A 16,833-nucleotide genomic window follows, 5' to 3' on the forward strand; every position below is an offset into this window, starting at 1 on the left:
GTAATTTGTTTCTGCCTAGAGTTGAGTGACTTGACTGGTAAGGAAACAGTGATAGTGGGGTGACTATCCCTAAGGAGGCAGCAGACACCTTTCTACAGACTGTTCTGCTTACTTAAACCAGCTGTTCTCAGCTCTGTGTTGTTTTCCAAGGAAGAAGTGCATGCATTGGTACAAATCTTTGATCACTTCCAGAAAAATAATTCATACTTACATTCATTCATTCAACAGATGTTTAAGCAGCAAGGTATAGTCTTGGATTTCATCATACAGAGATGAAAGTATGCTTACTGTTCTCAAGAAACTCTCAATCCAAGTGGGGAAAATAGACAAACATACAGTATAAAGCTAACTATAATCCAATATGATAATGTTACAGTATGAATCAAACAGTATGTGAAAAGGGAGTGATTATACCTGAGGTTAGGGAGAACTTCAACAGAAAAGGTGACATACAAGGTCATCCATAAAAATGAATAGAAACACACTAGGCAGTGGAGTGAGGGAGCTTGGAATTCCATAAGGGCAACAGTAGGAGCAAGAAACTGGAGTGAAAGTAATCAAAGCTTGAAGTATATGGTAGAGGCCGGGAAGTAGTGGGGCTAAAGCAGGTGATTTGGAGCTGTATTGTAGAGGCCTTATAGATCAGGCCAGCAAACCTGGGTTTCACCTTCTGGACAGTAGTACTTTCAGCTTAAACAAACCCTGGCATGTGGTCAGGAGAGTTTACTGCCATTCAACCTAGTCCAGATCCGGTCTCTCTGAACTGAGAACTCTTAGTGAGTGAAATAAAGTTTCCTGCGCTGTACAGAATTGAATTCTGTCCGTCTCGGTGCTGACTTCATGTCCCTTGGCATAAAAAGCATCTTGGTAGCATTCTGTGAACTGCTCGTGCTACCCTTTGGTTTTCAAGCATAGTAGAGTTAATGTATCATTATACGTGTTAAGTATTTTATTTTCAAAGGCTGAGTGATGTCTGGAGCACTTAGTTATGCCTTCTTATTGTTTACCATTTTTATTATTTCATTCTTTTATCATCATGTAAGAATTCTATCTGAGTCGCTTTTACAAAGTTACTTGTTGGTGACAAATATTTAGAAAATGTAAATGAGGATTAGCATTTTTGCTGTCTTCCAACCAAATCAAAGGTGAAAATAGGCAGTAACACATTTTGTTTGGGATTTCAAGATTAGCCTCTGAAACCAGACTTTTTGGAGTTCTGATTCTAAAGTACCACTTACTAGATGTGTGAACTTGGATAATTACTTAATCTGCCTCAGCTTTCCATCTGTAAAATGGGGATAATAGTAATTACCTGCCGCAGGCTTGTTTTCTGAGTGTGTGTACTCAGTTGCTAGTCAGGCTCAATAAATGTTTTATTAAGTGCTCAATCATTGTTGGCTGATGTTAGTGTTAGTAGTGCCATTATTGTTACTGTTGTTATTTTCTTTTTCAAGGTACCGGGAGCTATAGGATTAAACTTGTCGCAATACACTTCTGTCAGTCCATTGTACTATCTGATCTCAGGGTGGCATGCAGTACCTACAGCTGCCCATTTTCCAGAATTACATAGTTAATCAGCTGCAAGTTAGCAACTTCACTGCAGAGTTCAAGGCCTTGCTTATTTATCTCTTTGATTGTAGGAGTTCCCAAAAGTCGTCGAGGAGAAATCTGGCAATTCCTAGCTTTGCAGTACCGCCTAAGACACCGATTGCCTAATAAACAGCAGCCGCCTGACATATCCTATAAAGAACTTTTGAAGCAGCTCACTGCTCAGCAGCATGCTATTCTTGTGGACTTAGGTATGTTTGTCTTAATTAACTATAATTTACATAGTAAACATCAGTCCTTTTAAGGAGTTTTTTTGGTTCTTTGTTTGTTTTTTTGGTGTCGATAAAGAGGATCTGTTGGTATATGCAGAGCTGCTGACTTTGTCCTTTTCTAGGAGCGAGTTGGCTTTATATCTGCTTGAAGATACTGTGCCTGAGTATACAATGAAGTTTTCACCCCAAAACTTTCCCTCTGAAGAGGGAGTCATCTGATATTTTGAGTCCTCATAAAGATCATATTATGGGGTGCTCTTAGTTACTGCATTTTCAACAACTGACTTTTGTTTGGGATAGACAATTATATCTTAATCAATGCTGGTTTTGAAACAGGTTAGAAAAGGTTAAAAGGGGGACCAAAAAGCTTAACAAAGGTATCCTAAGTATTCCTGGACAGATTGCTGAAAACAAGCCTTTAAATAGCACTTTAAAAAGCAGTGCAATAAGTGGTTATGTTGTGGAAGTCATGACTAAATACCCAGAGGGGGAATGAAATGTTACTGTCCTAATGTTACAGAAATGGATACTAATGACCTGGGGGAGAAGTTCCAGTGACAGCATCATAAAGCAGTCTTTTTTAAATGCTGAATGTCAAAGAATTTATGGAAAGTAAAAGTGGTCTGATTTTAAAAATTATATTTTCTCTAATTTTTTCTAAATTAATATATTGCATTATTTTAAAAATCTACATGATTAGATTAAATATTATACATTGGTATCTGACTATTTCATCTGTACTCCTAAAAGTTGATATATTTCAGGTAGTGAGGCATGTTATTTGAGCCCATTTGGAAAATTAAGGGATTACCTTATATTTGAGGTCATCTTATATTAGGGCACATAAAAAAATCACTGGCCCAAACCTAGTTTTTATCTCTATTCCTTTTGGACAACAAATAGCTTTTGTTGGGAAAGGGTCTAGCTCAGTTAAATTATTTTTGAGCCCAGAAAATTAAAAAGGGGATTTTATAAAGAAACTGAAAACTTGAGTTCTTATCCTGATTCTGCCACCAACTGTGGTGTTGGATAAATTATTTTACTTCTGAATATTAATCCTCTCCATTAAATGGGGTCATTAAACTAGGCAGTCCCTATGGCTCCCAGCAGATCTATGGTTCTGTGACCATAAATTGGTAATGCCATGAGGCTTGGTCAAGATGTCCTAATAAAGAGAGGGAAGAGGATGAGGTCAGATTACAGGAAATGCTAGTCAGAAAGAAATGGAGCTAGAATCAAGTTTGTGGATAGGTAGATAGTATATTTATAATTTTCTTTAGCAAAAATTTTAAGTGAGAAAGTAAAATGGACAATTTGCAGAATTGCTTATTTGACTCTACTTGTAGCCATCTGTGTTTCTTCAGCATGTTATTATTTTCTCATATCTTCTCCTTACTCTATAGAATTAATCCTAATCAATTCCTACGGGGGAAAATCACTTTTAAGCATATGTGAAAGGAAGCAGTTTAAAATTTGGCATTCTTGCAAGTTCTAACTGTCATGAGCAATCATGTCACAAGGAAGCTAATATACCTCTTCATTTTTGTGGCACAAGAAAAGTCTCATACCAGTATATACAGCTTTGGTGGGGAAGATGGATTTATTTCAGTGTTTATTACTAGCCTTTTAGGGCGGCAGGACTGACTTTGTTTGCTAGCTGAAGTGTCTCTATGGTCATTTTATACCCAGAGGTATATTTTAGAGGGGAATTTATTTGAAATTGGCTTGACCCTTTACTCTCCTTGTAATTTTTGGTTATATCGAAAAAAGAAAAGTGGTTTACATGGCTCATGCAGGTATTTTAAGAAACAGAGAGCAAAGGACATTTGAAAAAGAAGTATTTTCTGAATGGTAGTCTGAATTGTAAAGCAAAACAAACCCAAAAAGTCTCTCTGGTTTCATCTTACAAGAAAAGCAGGAATAATTTTCTTTCTGGACTACAAAGATTTCCTTTTAAATAATGTGACACCTCTTACAGAATTCTGTTTCCATTTAGAAGGTGGTCTTTATATGGTTTAGAATTTGCCTTGCTTTATCATCAGAATAAATTCTATGTTCCATTCTCTTGGTGTGTCTCCTGAATATATCATTAGTTTGTGAATTTTTATTTTATTTATTTTTTTTTTTTTTGCTAGAAAAAAGTGTTGGTAAAATATTTCCTCCCATATCATATATGTGGAGGTGGGATGGTAGTCTGGTCCGTAGGACTTGGGACTTTCTTGAGAGAGAGGGAGGAAGAGAGACTCTTAGATCAGTACTTCAAGCAACCCTCTTTGGTTTGGGAGTGGTCGTTTATTCTTAAAGGTCATTGAATTGCAATTTCAGCCTGGTCTCCAAGGCATCAGGAACATCTCAAAAATATTTCTTTTTTTCCTTTGCAGGAAGGACATTTCCTACTCACCCTTACTTTTCAGTTCAGCTTGGGGCAGGGCAGCTGTCACTCTTTAATCTCCTGAAAGCCTATTCTCTGCTGGACAAAGAAGTGGGTTACTGCCAGGGGATCAGCTTTGTGGCTGGAGTCCTGCTTCTGCACATGAGTGAAGAGCAAGCCTTTGAAATGCTGAAATTCCTCATGTATGACCTCGGCTTCCGCAAGCAGTATAGACCTGACATGATGTCGCTGCAGGTGAGGCTGTTGTTCTTCCCAGGGAACATGTAAAACTGTTACCAGAAGTCTTGGCTCTTTTCCAAATTACAGTTCAGATTCACAGAAATTTGGACTCATTCTCCTAGAACTTGAGTAGATGTAGGGGCATGTTTTAGTTCACTGTTTTGGTGTGGGATTTGGGATTTCAGTAATCATCTAAGTGTATGAGACTCATAGACAGGATAACTTTTCCATAAAGTCCTAAAATGAGTAAATAAGTAATTTAAGAAAGGAAGGTAGGTGTTGGCTACCCAAGCCTTTATCCCTTAAGTCTGTGGGTTCCATGGGGAATGTATCAAGTCATCTTTATTCACTTTTCTTCAACTTGTCAGTTGAAAAGTCTCATATATCTTTTGTTTAAAATCTGAAAATGTAATGTCTTTAGCCTTTTACTTTGAGTGTCATGTCATTGGTCTTCTTGAACTTACTGTGTCTCACTTCCTTTATCTGAATGTAAGATTGGCCCTTACAAAGGAACGGTGTGAAAGCCGGTGGTGCTTTTTCAGTCTGCTTTTCTGAGCAGGTTCTGAAGAAGCACCATTAAGATTTTCAGTTATTTTAAGTGCAGTGTTTACTGCCACTGCTGTCTTTAACCTATTTCAAACTCCCTGTTTACACATTTCTCCCCTACTTTAAGTATCACTTCTGTAAATGGGTTGGTTGCTAACAAGCAGTTTAAATTTTGTCTGTAGATATATATTTCAAACAACTGCTACCTTGCAATTTAAAGCTTTTAGTAGCAAAAAATATAAAGGAAGACTTTAAAGAGGACTGTCAGGGCTCTTCTCCCTTAAAACTATATAAACATGGCTCCCAGTTAGACATAATTTTATGCTTTAGAGAAGCAGTAAAATACTTTAAAGATGCTTTTAAAATATACTTTTTCCTGGTTCTCAATGATCGTTTTTACATTTAATATTTCAGTTGCCAATCTATAAGCAAAAAAGGACTGTGTTTTTACCCTATGAGTACTATAATAAATGGTATTTTCTTGAGAATTTGGGTGGAGAGGAAGTGTTTCATTTTTCTTTACTTCCTGAAGATGAAATTTTGGCTAGGGAGCTCGGGCTTTGCCCTCAACATTGGGTTTTCTGGTCTGAGTTCATATGTTGAGTGTTCACCAGGATACATAATTATAATGATTTGATTTGTTTTGTAGTTGATGACTACTCATACGTCTATTGAACAAGTCAAATAATGACTATGAAAGGTTTTAATTTTTACTTTTTAACAGTTTATCTTTTTCTTGATACCTATTAGGAAGCATTGGCTCCCTTGTAAGGAATGAAATAATTCTGATTTTCAGAAATAAAAGCTATCATTAGAATTTCATTGGTAGCTATCATTGGTATTTCAAAGAATGGGAAGTACCTATGAGTGGTGTTTGATTTTGGTCCACAGATATAAAGATCCAGCTATCAGCTTAAAAACGCAATGATTTTTCAATTTAAAATTTCCTCATCAATCTGACATTATAAAAGTTCATGTAAAAATTGGATTTATACATTAATTTAATATAACCTACAATTACCAAGAAATATTTTATGCCTATAATTTTGAAAATGCAGACATTTAAAAATCTTTGGCAACAGCATTCTTATAGGCCATAGTATTGGGGAACTTATTCTATGAAAACAGATCTTTTTACTTTATAAAGTGAGATATAACACTTTTCCACTTTCTAGAGCAGGAAGTTAGTGTCTTGGATCCAATTAATAGACTTTCAAAAGTATTAATATGTGTAAGTGCCTACTGCAGTGGGCTTGGACTTACATGATGGGATTTGGAATTTCTTGCTTCACTGTTGTTGAGCTTGAGCACTGCAGGCTCTCTGCTTCAGTTACCTTATCTGTAAAATGAGGGGGTTGAGATCTCTTTTAACTTCGAATGTCTGTATCTCATCCTGTTTGTCTGCTGTTTTCCGTGATAGGCATAAAAGCCTTTTATCTTTTTCTCTAAAGTCTTTATTCTCCACTTTTTTCCATCTTTCCCCCAGTCTCCTTTCTCTCTGCACCTTTCCTCCTCCAGTTCCACCTCTTTCATCAGAAGATTTGCCATGTTATCTGTAACGTAGAATTGCAGAATTATTTTTTTCTTAGCAAATACGATTTTATTATTAAGGCTTCCTTTGTAGGAAGCCCAAATTGTGTTCTTATGTGCCAGAGTATACTTTGATGAAGAAAATGCTCTCAATCCCTACTTGAGAATGTAGGAGGAAAAATTAAACATTGAAGTATTGCTTCTTTGTTATAATCACAAATGAACAAGAACAGTATGTTTTTGATGATGTGCTGTTTTTTTGTTCTGCTAGTTAGACTTGTTTGATTTTTGTGCTTACTGAATGAAATACTGATTCTTCTGTTCATAGATGCCCAGTATGTCTAGTTTCTAAAATGTGAATGGCCTAAGGGAAATGTATGATCTTTTTTCAACATGACTTACTGAGATAATAATCTCATTTCTTTTAAACCTTTTATGTTTGACTCCAGCTAAGCTTCTGCTTCTTGTTTTATAGCTATGACTTCCTGTGGCTCTTTAATTCCTTTTTTTTTCATTTCCAGTTTGTATGGAAACTCAGTTTCCAAAGATGTTTGTTATAGATAAGGGTGAAACAAATGATTTGTTGTATTTATGTACAGTACTTCATGATTTTCTTTTCCAAAGGAGTCTTTTGATTTTTAGTGCTGTGCTCTGAAAACAGTTGTTGAATTTACAACACAATTAGTTATTTTTATGTATTTTCATAGAGTTTAAGGGTGATGTTTTAATGATTACTTCTAGTGAAAGAAGTTGTACTAGATTTAATAAAATATTGTATACATTTCATGCCAAATGAACTTTCAGTGACTTGCTTTTATGATTTTAGTTAAGTGAACTTGAATTTTAATACCAACATTAACATAATAATAAAAATAAAATAATAATACTTTTACTATGTATTTAATATATGCAAATTTGTTATTAAGTACTAGAGCAATAAAATTAAAGTTAGTGTATTTTATGCACATTCAGATAAATGCATACTATTTTATTTTTCTTCTCCAAATTAACTTTAGATTCAGATGTACCAGCTGTCCAGGCTCCTTCATGACTATCACAGAGATCTCTACAATCATCTTGAAGAAAATGAAATCAGCCCCAGTCTCTATGCTGCCCCTTGGTTCCTCACATTGTTTGCCTCTCAGTTTTCACTAGGATTCGTAGCCAGAGTTTTTGGTAAGAGATGCCTATGATCAAAGGGAACAGTGTTATTTATTCCAATGAGTATACTTCTACCCACATCATATCCTGATTGTTTTATAGTGTGTTACACAGAATAGCAAATTGCTAGTGGAATTTAATAAATGTGCCTCGCTCTATTCTGATGGTAATTTGAAACCATATTGATCCTAAGTAAAACTGAAATTAAAAGGGAAAGAAGAAGAATTGGGTTTCTATATTTGAGTAAGCTGTAGGCCATAATGGAGCTCATATTTTCATTTTTATATTGCATAAAAATTGGAGTATACATTTTTTAAAACCTAGACTAAGGACATACTCTGTAATTTTCCAAATTTTCATATACATCTTTCTACCTCTGTTTTCTCTTTCTTTCTTTCTCTCTCTCTCTCTCTTCCTCCTTCCCTTCCTCCCTCCCTCCCTCCCTTCTTTCCTTCTTTCCCTTTCCCATTGCCCTCTTCATTTTGGATTCGAAACACAGAAACATGTTCTTTGACTGGATCAGAGGAAGTACCTAGATCAATATTGTTCCTAGTTCAGTGTTGTTTCTAATGGCATTTCTTAATCTGACTTTTTGTTGTTAACAGAGTAACTTTAATTCCTGTTTCATTGCTTAAGTGACTCTTCTTTCATGCTAATGAAGGGTGGTAGACAATCTCTATGACTAGGTAGCTCAGGGAAAAACACTAACCACAGGCAGCAGGGCCCAGGGCAAGTGATTGAGTAGCTATCTTGCTCTGATCACAGTGTTTGGCACTGGTAATAAAGAAAGAGTATAACATAGTTTATGCTCCCTTTGGGACCCTTAAATCTATTCACAAATCTTTATTTAAGTTCGTCTAAGTCTATTATTAATATTTCAAAAGCAAAAATCAAAAAAACCAACCAACTATTCTCTAGAGGTTTGTTCTGATGATATTGTTGAGGACCTCAATAGGCTTAAAAGAGCTTGCTCCATTTTTGTGTTCTGTTTATCTATCTGGTAGCCACAGTCAAAGTAGTCAGTATTCATTCACAACTGCATTTTTGCTATTAATAAATTGGAGTTTTTTGTCAATTTGTGAATATTGGCCCAATTGTAGGTCATTATCAGTGTTTAAAAAATGAAATAGAATAGAGTACAGTGAAAATATCAGGGAATATTACAAATAGTAAGGAAATATGTTGTTTGGAGAAACTTCAGTTTTGAGAATTTATGTGTAATATGTATACATATACCAGATTACAATGTACAGTATCTTTCTCATTGGGGGTTGCGGTTTAAAAAATTAAACACTGTGTTAGCAGTAATACAATCTATAGACAAAGTGCGGCAAACGAATAAAATCAAGATGCACTGAGTCAAATGTTCACTTGATTTTTCTTGTTTATTGAATATACATTATTGCTTTTCTCTAGTGACATTTTCTCTGAAGCTTGGGTTCCTATTAATGGCTCTTCTAGAAATTCATGTGTGTGTGTGTGTGTGTGTGTGTCTATATACACACACATGTATACAGATATATATTTCTCTCCTCAAAGAATATCAAATCAACATGGCATTTCAGGGCATGTCTCTTAGACTTACCCTTGGAAGCTTGATATCAGAGTTCAAGAAACAAATGTCCCCCGAAGTCTGTTCCTTGTTATGAGAATATGAATTATGCTGTGGGCTATCCAGTAGCTACTCAACCCTTTTCGTTGAATTTAGAAAAGAAAAGAGACTGTCAGGAAAGAGAAAGATGCATGAGCAAGAAGAATTACCATGTTTGAAATAATTATTCTTATAGTTCCCTCTATTTTAAGACTCCCTGTTGTATATTATTGATTAAAGAATGACATAGATTGAGAGAAATTTTCGTGCAAAAATATTTGGTACTTTTCCAAACTATTGCATGCTTATATTTGTAACAAAGGAGAGTTCAGAGTTATGGTAGTTTTTCTTTTTCTCCTCTGATTTAGGTTGTATATTTATTTGTTTTGATTTTTCTTGTGAAGTTTTTTTAAATTTCCTGCTCTGATATAGATTTAATTGCATATTAACTGGTTCATTTGCTTTTTAATTATGGTAAGGAGAGTCTGGATAGGACTAATTAGTTATGTTGATTTGTTTTTGTGATCCTGTTGTAAAGAAAAATCTAAATGTAAGTTGAATATGTGCCTTTGAAGTTTACCTAGTCTGCATTAAATTTGCCATTAAAAATTATAAATAATACATAGACAAACATATAATTTGTCCCTTTTTATCCCGGCCTTCCCTGAGAGTCTTAATAAGTAAGGGGCAACATCTGTTTATTTGTTTCAGTCATACTGAATTTTTAAAAAAAATTCTAGATGGCTTTGACCAGTTTTCTTTTGCAAAATGTATAAAACAAACAAAAATCTTTAGGACAGAGAGCATGCTTTTTTACAACAGTGGATGCATAATTTTGATCATGAAAATTATATCTCTTCTTTTAGATATTATTTTTCTTCAGGGAACTGAAGTTATCTTTAAGGTTGCACTCAGCCTACTGAGCAGCCAAGAGGCCCTTATAATGGAATGTGAAAACTTTGAGAATATCGTCGAATTTCTTAAAAGCACGCTACCTGATATGAATACCTCTGAAATGGAAAAAATTATTACCCAGGTATGATTTAAATGCTCATAGCAAGATATAAGATTATACAGCAATGCTGATTATGTATTAAATATTTTAGCATAAAAACATTATTTTGCTTGACAGGTATTTTTTTTCAAGTTTTTTTTTTTTTTACTTTGATCAGATACATTTTATTTAGAAATGAGACTATTGCGAAATTTCTACATTGTGACATTGTTTATCTTGCTATGTGTGGGAAATGTGGTTTAGTGCTACATAATGAATTTTTTAGGAATGCTTTCCGTTGAAACCAATGCTAAGACTGAAGATAGAACTGACAGAGTCAGGGAGACCTCAGAATAAAATGAGATCCACTTGTCTCTCTTAAATTGCTAATTCTGTTGTATTAATAAAATATACAAGGGGGTCATGTGTCAAGAACACAGGCTTTGGAATTAGAAAACATTGGGTTTGTATCTTCGATTAGTTGTTTGGCTTGCACGCATCACCAGAGTATTCTAAACCCTAGTTATCTCAGCTCCAAAATGGGACAATACTGATCTGAGAGGTTTTGTGAAACTTAAATGAGGAGACTGGACTTATCAGCCTTGGTCCCTACAGGAAACATTCTCCCTCGAATGAGTCAAATGAAGGAACCATTTACAGAGGTGTGGGCAGGGTGAAGGAAACCGACACGGATGTTCAGTGTCCCGAAACTGGTAACAGAGGGCAGCTGTTCATACCTCTAGTGCTGAGGGGCAAGCGGAGGGTGGAGGATATGATAGAGTTACCAGGGCCAGTGAGAGCCGGATCTGTGGAGGAGAGGTCTCTGATGGTCGTGGTAGTCTTGGTGAACGAAGCAGAGAGGGATCAGGGAAGAAATATCCAACCTCTTTCTTCTGCCCCTTCTCATCTCCTGGTGGCATCTTCCCTTGGCCAAACCCAACCAGAAGCCAGCCATAAAGGAAGTGTGGGGAATGCAGTTCTGCTTCCCACGGTGCAGTAGAATGGATGAGAGCAGAGAATAGATTTAGGAAGCCAATGGACAGTTATCTGCACACCGTATGTCTAGTTCCTGACTTTCCATAGGGACCAGGTGAGTGGTACTTATATATTGATGCTGTTCAGGTGAAGTGGACAAGCTAAAGGCCAAATTTGTAGGTATGATAGTCCTGATTTATGAGCTTTGATAAAGTTCACCACTTTCCTGGAGGTACTTGGGAGAGTAGAAAGAAGACAGAGTTTAGAGTGAGAGAAAGGGAGTTTGGAGTCTTAGTTCTGGTGCCCTGCCACCTACCAGCTCTGTGACTTTGGGCAAGTTACAACCTCTTTGAATCTCAACTTCCTCCTCTATGAAATGGGGACAACAATAATAGATCTAAATAGATTCATATTGTTTTTAGGAGCAAATATAACCAATAAGTTAAAGTATTTTGTACACAGTCATTCGCACTATAGTATGAAGTGTTATTATATGATTACATATAAAATTTTCTTTGCATTTCATAGAATCTAAATCATGATTAGATTATTCAGTAAATATCTGTGAATAGTTTTTATTTGTTAAAATGCTCTGTAAACTTATAGTCTTTATTTATATATTTACTTGTTTATTAATTCTTCAGAATTATCTTTTTTTTGACTGGCAAGCAGTCAGGAATTGTGGTTTTAGAGATTTAAAATCAGACATCACCTCCCTTATAAAATTAATGAGGAAATTTCCTGGCTTTATAGATTACTTCTAGAATTAATGGGTAGAATTTATAGGTTTGAACTTGATATTTGACAAAATTTTCTAACAATTAGAGTTAATTAACTATGGAATAAACTGCTGATATTAAAGGAGACCTTGATGAGCTTTATTTATGGACACTGTAAAAATGGAAATAATGCAGAAAAGCACAAGGAAAAAAATAAAAGTAACTACAGATCTCAACATGATAACTACAGATCTCAACATGATAACCTTTGAAACTTCCTATTACGTGTCTCTTTGCTTATATACACATTAAAACGTATGCAGTTTTACATAGGTGAAATCATATTACATATGCTATTGTGCAACCTGATGTTTAATTAAAATATATAGAGAGTGTTAGATGTTTTTCCATGACAATAAATATAGATCCATGTCATCATTTTTAATGGTTATGTAATAGTCCATTGTGTCCATATCCCCTAGGTAAGGAAAAAGTGATGATTATTTGAGAGGGATGACCAGTTGGTCTAGAAATCCCCTATTAAAATTGTGATATTTGATTATCTCTAATAGTAGTAGGGAAAGTCAGGTTTTTTTGTGGTTTCTTTTCTCTTCACAGCATTAGAATAGCTGCTTGAATGGCAGCTGCTGCCTCTCCTTTTCCCTAGCAATTTTAGACTGGGGAAGGGATTGCCTGTCTTCCAACTTCGAAGAGAACTGCCTTCCTATTTGGTGGTGATATGGGGCAGTGGCAGCAGCCCTAATTAAAATTTACAGCTCTGGACAGTGCTCAGGGTGTGCAAGCCTGAGAATTCTTTGTGCAGTAAAATATGTAAATTACTCCCTAAGAGTTTCACATAGAATAGCAAGTGGATGAAAACATTTATTAAGACCTTTCTACTCCATTGACACATATATTTGAAATGTTTTTGATCTCTTAATATAGTAATACCCTATGCAATTTTGCTTACTAATCAGCAAAGATTATCTCTACCATAGATAATAATTACTGAATAACTAATGTTTATCTGGTATACTACATTTTAGGAGATAGTTACTAGATTTTGAAAATCTTGGTTTCAAAATACCCTTGGACATTTCTAGTAACTTGGTCTCATTATGAGAATGTTTCAATTGCATAGAAATAATCTATCTGTTTTTATGTTGACAGTCTAATCTGCATCTAATTTGTTCTTGTATTGACAGTCACACCTGTTTTTGTTTTCCTTTTTGTATGCTTTAATGTTCCTTATTAATAACTATTTAGAAATATGTATGAAGTACACCAGGACACACAGACGGTATCTTAAGGGCAGCCTAACCCATGGTGCTTTCACTGCAGGTTTTTGAGATGGATATTTCTAAGCAGTTACATGCCTATGAGGTGGAATATCACGTGCTGCAGGATGAGCTGCAGGAATCATCCTATGTCTGTGAGGATAGTGAGCCCATAGAAAAGCTGGAGAGGGCCAATAGCCAACTGAAAAGACAAAACATGGACCTCCTAGAAAAATTACAGGTAAAGAAATAAGGTTTTAACGACAGAAGTACATGCATGCACAGAACTGTACTGGAAATGGTAGGGACACACATGGAAGGAACCACTGCTGACCAAGGGCCTAGATTGTGTCTGAATCAGATAGTGTCCAAGAGCTCTAGAGGCTGCACGTGACATATGAATTTTCCTCCCTTCACTTGGGTGGAAAAATGTACACTCTTGAAATAGTTAAGTGGCAATTCAAAGCAGAATCTGGTTAAATACCTATTGCAAGTTGTACTATTTGGTTAAGTTCAAGGGAGGAAGAAGTGAAAATGGGAAATTGGGACAGCTGTGAGGAACTTGGGCGTGAGCTGGAATCTGAGGGGTGGACAGAAGAAAGGAGTGAGGAGGGTCTTTAAGTTGAGCCCAGGGGGAGAGTGACATCAGTAAGAAGGACGTGGCAGAGCAGCGGAGTTAGCTTGTGTCAGCTTAAGCTTCATGCTGGGGAGAGGTAGAGTAAATACGATGAAGGCAGAATTGTAGCTGACTTGTCGTGTCAAGCCAAAGAGCATGGCTTTAATCTTGTCCAGAGGGAACTTCCCGAAAGTTTTCAAGCCACGCTTTAGAAAGATCAATTTGGAAACCTTGATGAGGACAGATTAGGATGGGGAGAGAAGGGCAGAGGGCATGCCATTAGCAAAAATCTGATTGGGAATGATGAGACTTGTCTAGAGTAAAACAGAATTGGAAAGAGAAGGAGACATTTCTAGGTGAATTGAATGGAAACATAGGCTCTGCCATCAAGGAGTTCACAATTGTTAGGGAATATAAAATGCTATGTATTTATTTATAAATACACATTTATAAAAGCAATTTATTGTAAAGTAATTTTCTGCATTTGCAACTCGTATAAGGTGTGCTGTGTATACGAGTGAACAAGGGAGGGAGGTTGGCAGGTGATCCTTCCTGGGGGGAGATGACTTAGAGCTGAAGTGCCTCATAGTTCCTTGGTTTCTGTTTTTCCCCAACACTGCACCTGCCTCCAAACAAGAAAACTCTAAAACTCTGCTTCTGTGTGGTGAATCCTGTCTTAAGAGCAGCTAGGAAAGAGAAAAAGGTTAGAAATGAGGGGTCTCTAACGTAGCTGCTCCCCAAGAATAGGAACACTTCCTTCACTTCGTCTTAAATTAGCTTTGGCTCATAGACAATTGTATCCCTTTTCCTACTCAAAAAAGAGCCAACATGGTCTATTTTCAAGAAGAAAAATAGATACTTGGTGTACTATCCCTTATTACTTGGATATTACAATGGTGATTAACTGGAGAATTTCCTTATTAGTGAAGGTGGGTTTGCACTTGTTTGATTTTATAATGATACTTCTTCATTGTTACAAATGTTTTCATTGGCAGTTCAATGTAGTTATCCTCAAGTTACTTGGGTGCCCCTGACACCCATAAAAACAAATGGAATTCCAAGTACAGGTTTAGAGAGCCCTGCATTTCCAGTCAGAGAGTGAAAATCCTCTGTTATCACGGCACGGCAGTGTCAGGAATCTCCTGTTCTCCTTCAGCCAGGCCAGGTCCCAGTCTCTCAGAGAGCATCAGTGTGTGTGATGTGAGGACCCTACCATCATCAGGGGGTGATTTAGAATTCCGTTCTTGGTATATTCAGTGAGAGGGATGAATCCTGTTAGTACCAAAGTTATATTTTTGAGAAACCTAAAAATCTCCATTTCATGGAGGTTTTCAGAGTATTTGCTTCACATAATATTTTACCAAGCAATTTCATATGGCCTGGCTGCTGCTTTAATGAAGAACCAGACTATTCAGATTTTTGATTTGGAGGATTTTTTTTTTTTTTTTCCAAACAGGTGGCTCATGCTAAAATCCAGGCCTTGGAATCAAACCTGGAAAACCTTTTGACCAGAGAGACCAAAATGAAGTCTTTAATCCGGACTCTAGAACAAGAAAAAATGGCTTATCAAAAGACCGTGGAGCAAATCCGGAAGCTGCTGCCAGCCGATGCTCTAGCCAATTGTGAAGTGCTCCTGAGAGACCTAAACTGCAACCCTAACAACAAAGCCAAGTCAGGAAATAAGCCATAATTTAAGAGGTGCGGTCTCCGCAGAAAGTGCTCCTTAGAATACCACAGAAAGGAAGAGCTGCATGCTGCCGGCCCAGAGCTGGACCCTGACGCTAATGGAACCACCCCCTACTGGTGCTGAGCCCCTAGTCACAGCAGGTGGACCCCACTGTCATCAGAGCATGCCAGTCCTAAGCCATTGTACATATGTAGACTGGTTTTTGTTGTTGTTGCCATGTACATATATATAAAATGAACGCAGAGAGTTCATGCTTTCAGAGCAAAATGGGTAGATGTATATTTAGAGCAATTTTTTTAGTCAAAACTTCATGAAATCCACACCAAAGGGAAGTTAAAGTGGAATTCCCCTTCGACACATGTGAAATCTTTTTGTCTTTAGAGTGAAACAAAGCTAGAGCATCTTTGTATATTGACATATACTTGAAAAAAATGAATGTATTTTTTTCTCCAAAGAACGGCATGTTTCACTTAATGGTGGAAAGGTGGAAACATTTATGTAACTTTATGTGTATCTGTCTTAAAATCTACTAACATTGTCTATATGAGTAAAATGACTGATTGCTAGTAATGCTCCTATGGGTTTTTCATGGAGGTAGGGGCCTCTCTCCCTGCCTGCTTTGTGCCAACTAGCATGTTGCATCTACATGCATTTTGAGTCTGATTAGGCGTCACTTTGGACATGCGTAAGGAGAGAGCAGGGCATTGTGGCTGAGCCTGCCCAGCTCAAGGTAAAGGAGAATGTTGCTAATTTTCTAGCAAATTAGACCAGCATTGTTACTCAAACTAAAAATATCATGCCTGAAAATTTTAATTTAGGACCTAAATTGTCTAGATTAGCTTTCTATGTTTTTATTTAAATGACTCCTACAGTTGTCAGCAGACTCCCCTTTACTTGGTGCCATAGTCATGAAATGCCAATGATTTGCCATTTTTCCACCAAATTGTGAAAGCTCTTAATTCAGTTCTCTACCTTAAATTTAGTGTAAGAAAATGCAATTATGATTGATTTTCCAAAGATGACAAGCTGTATTCAAATGCTGATTCTTTTGTTCCAGTTGACAGAAGCTACTAAGCTATTAGTCTTCTTCCCCTCTCGTGTGAACATTTTTGAAAACTGTGAAATGTTTAGGAACAAACTGTTGAAATCCATTAGAATAGACAGGGAAAGTGGCACCAGCTTGACTAAAACCTGAAATTCTGCATCCGTACTCCCTACTTCCTCAGCCTCCAGATAGCCTATTAGAGGACATTCGTACATGCTGGATGTTCGGAAGGAAGGTAATTTTCAAAGTACACATGCAGTT

The 16,833-nt window shown here is 36.5% G+C and overlaps 1 protein-coding gene across 1 annotated transcript in view; it reads left to right on the forward strand.

Annotated features, from left to right (window-relative positions):
• Positions 1-16,439, forward strand: part of TBC1D4 (TBC1 domain family, member 4) — a 204,213-nt gene extending 187,774 nt beyond the window's left edge. Inside the window, exons 14-19 of the mRNA XM_012642152.1 lie at positions 1,641-1,799; positions 4,202-4,446; positions 7,524-7,683; positions 10,126-10,295; positions 13,289-13,465; positions 15,297-16,439. Coding sequence (XP_012497606.1) covers positions 1,641-1,799; positions 4,202-4,446; positions 7,524-7,683; positions 10,126-10,295; positions 13,289-13,465; positions 15,297-15,530 — 1,145 coding nt within the window. The 3' untranslated portion in view covers positions 15,531-16,439. The remainder of the gene's footprint in view (positions 1-1,640; positions 1,800-4,201; positions 4,447-7,523; positions 7,684-10,125; positions 10,296-13,288; positions 13,466-15,296) is intronic.
• Positions 16,440-16,833: the final 394 nt, after the last annotated feature.

This window comes from Propithecus coquereli, unplaced genomic scaffold (assembly GCF_000956105.1).
Source record: "Propithecus coquereli isolate 6110/MARCELLA unplaced genomic scaffold, Pcoq_1.0 Scaffold176, whole genome shotgun sequence".
Classification (NCBI taxonomy): domain Eukaryota; kingdom Metazoa; phylum Chordata; class Mammalia; order Primates; family Indriidae; genus Propithecus; species Propithecus coquereli.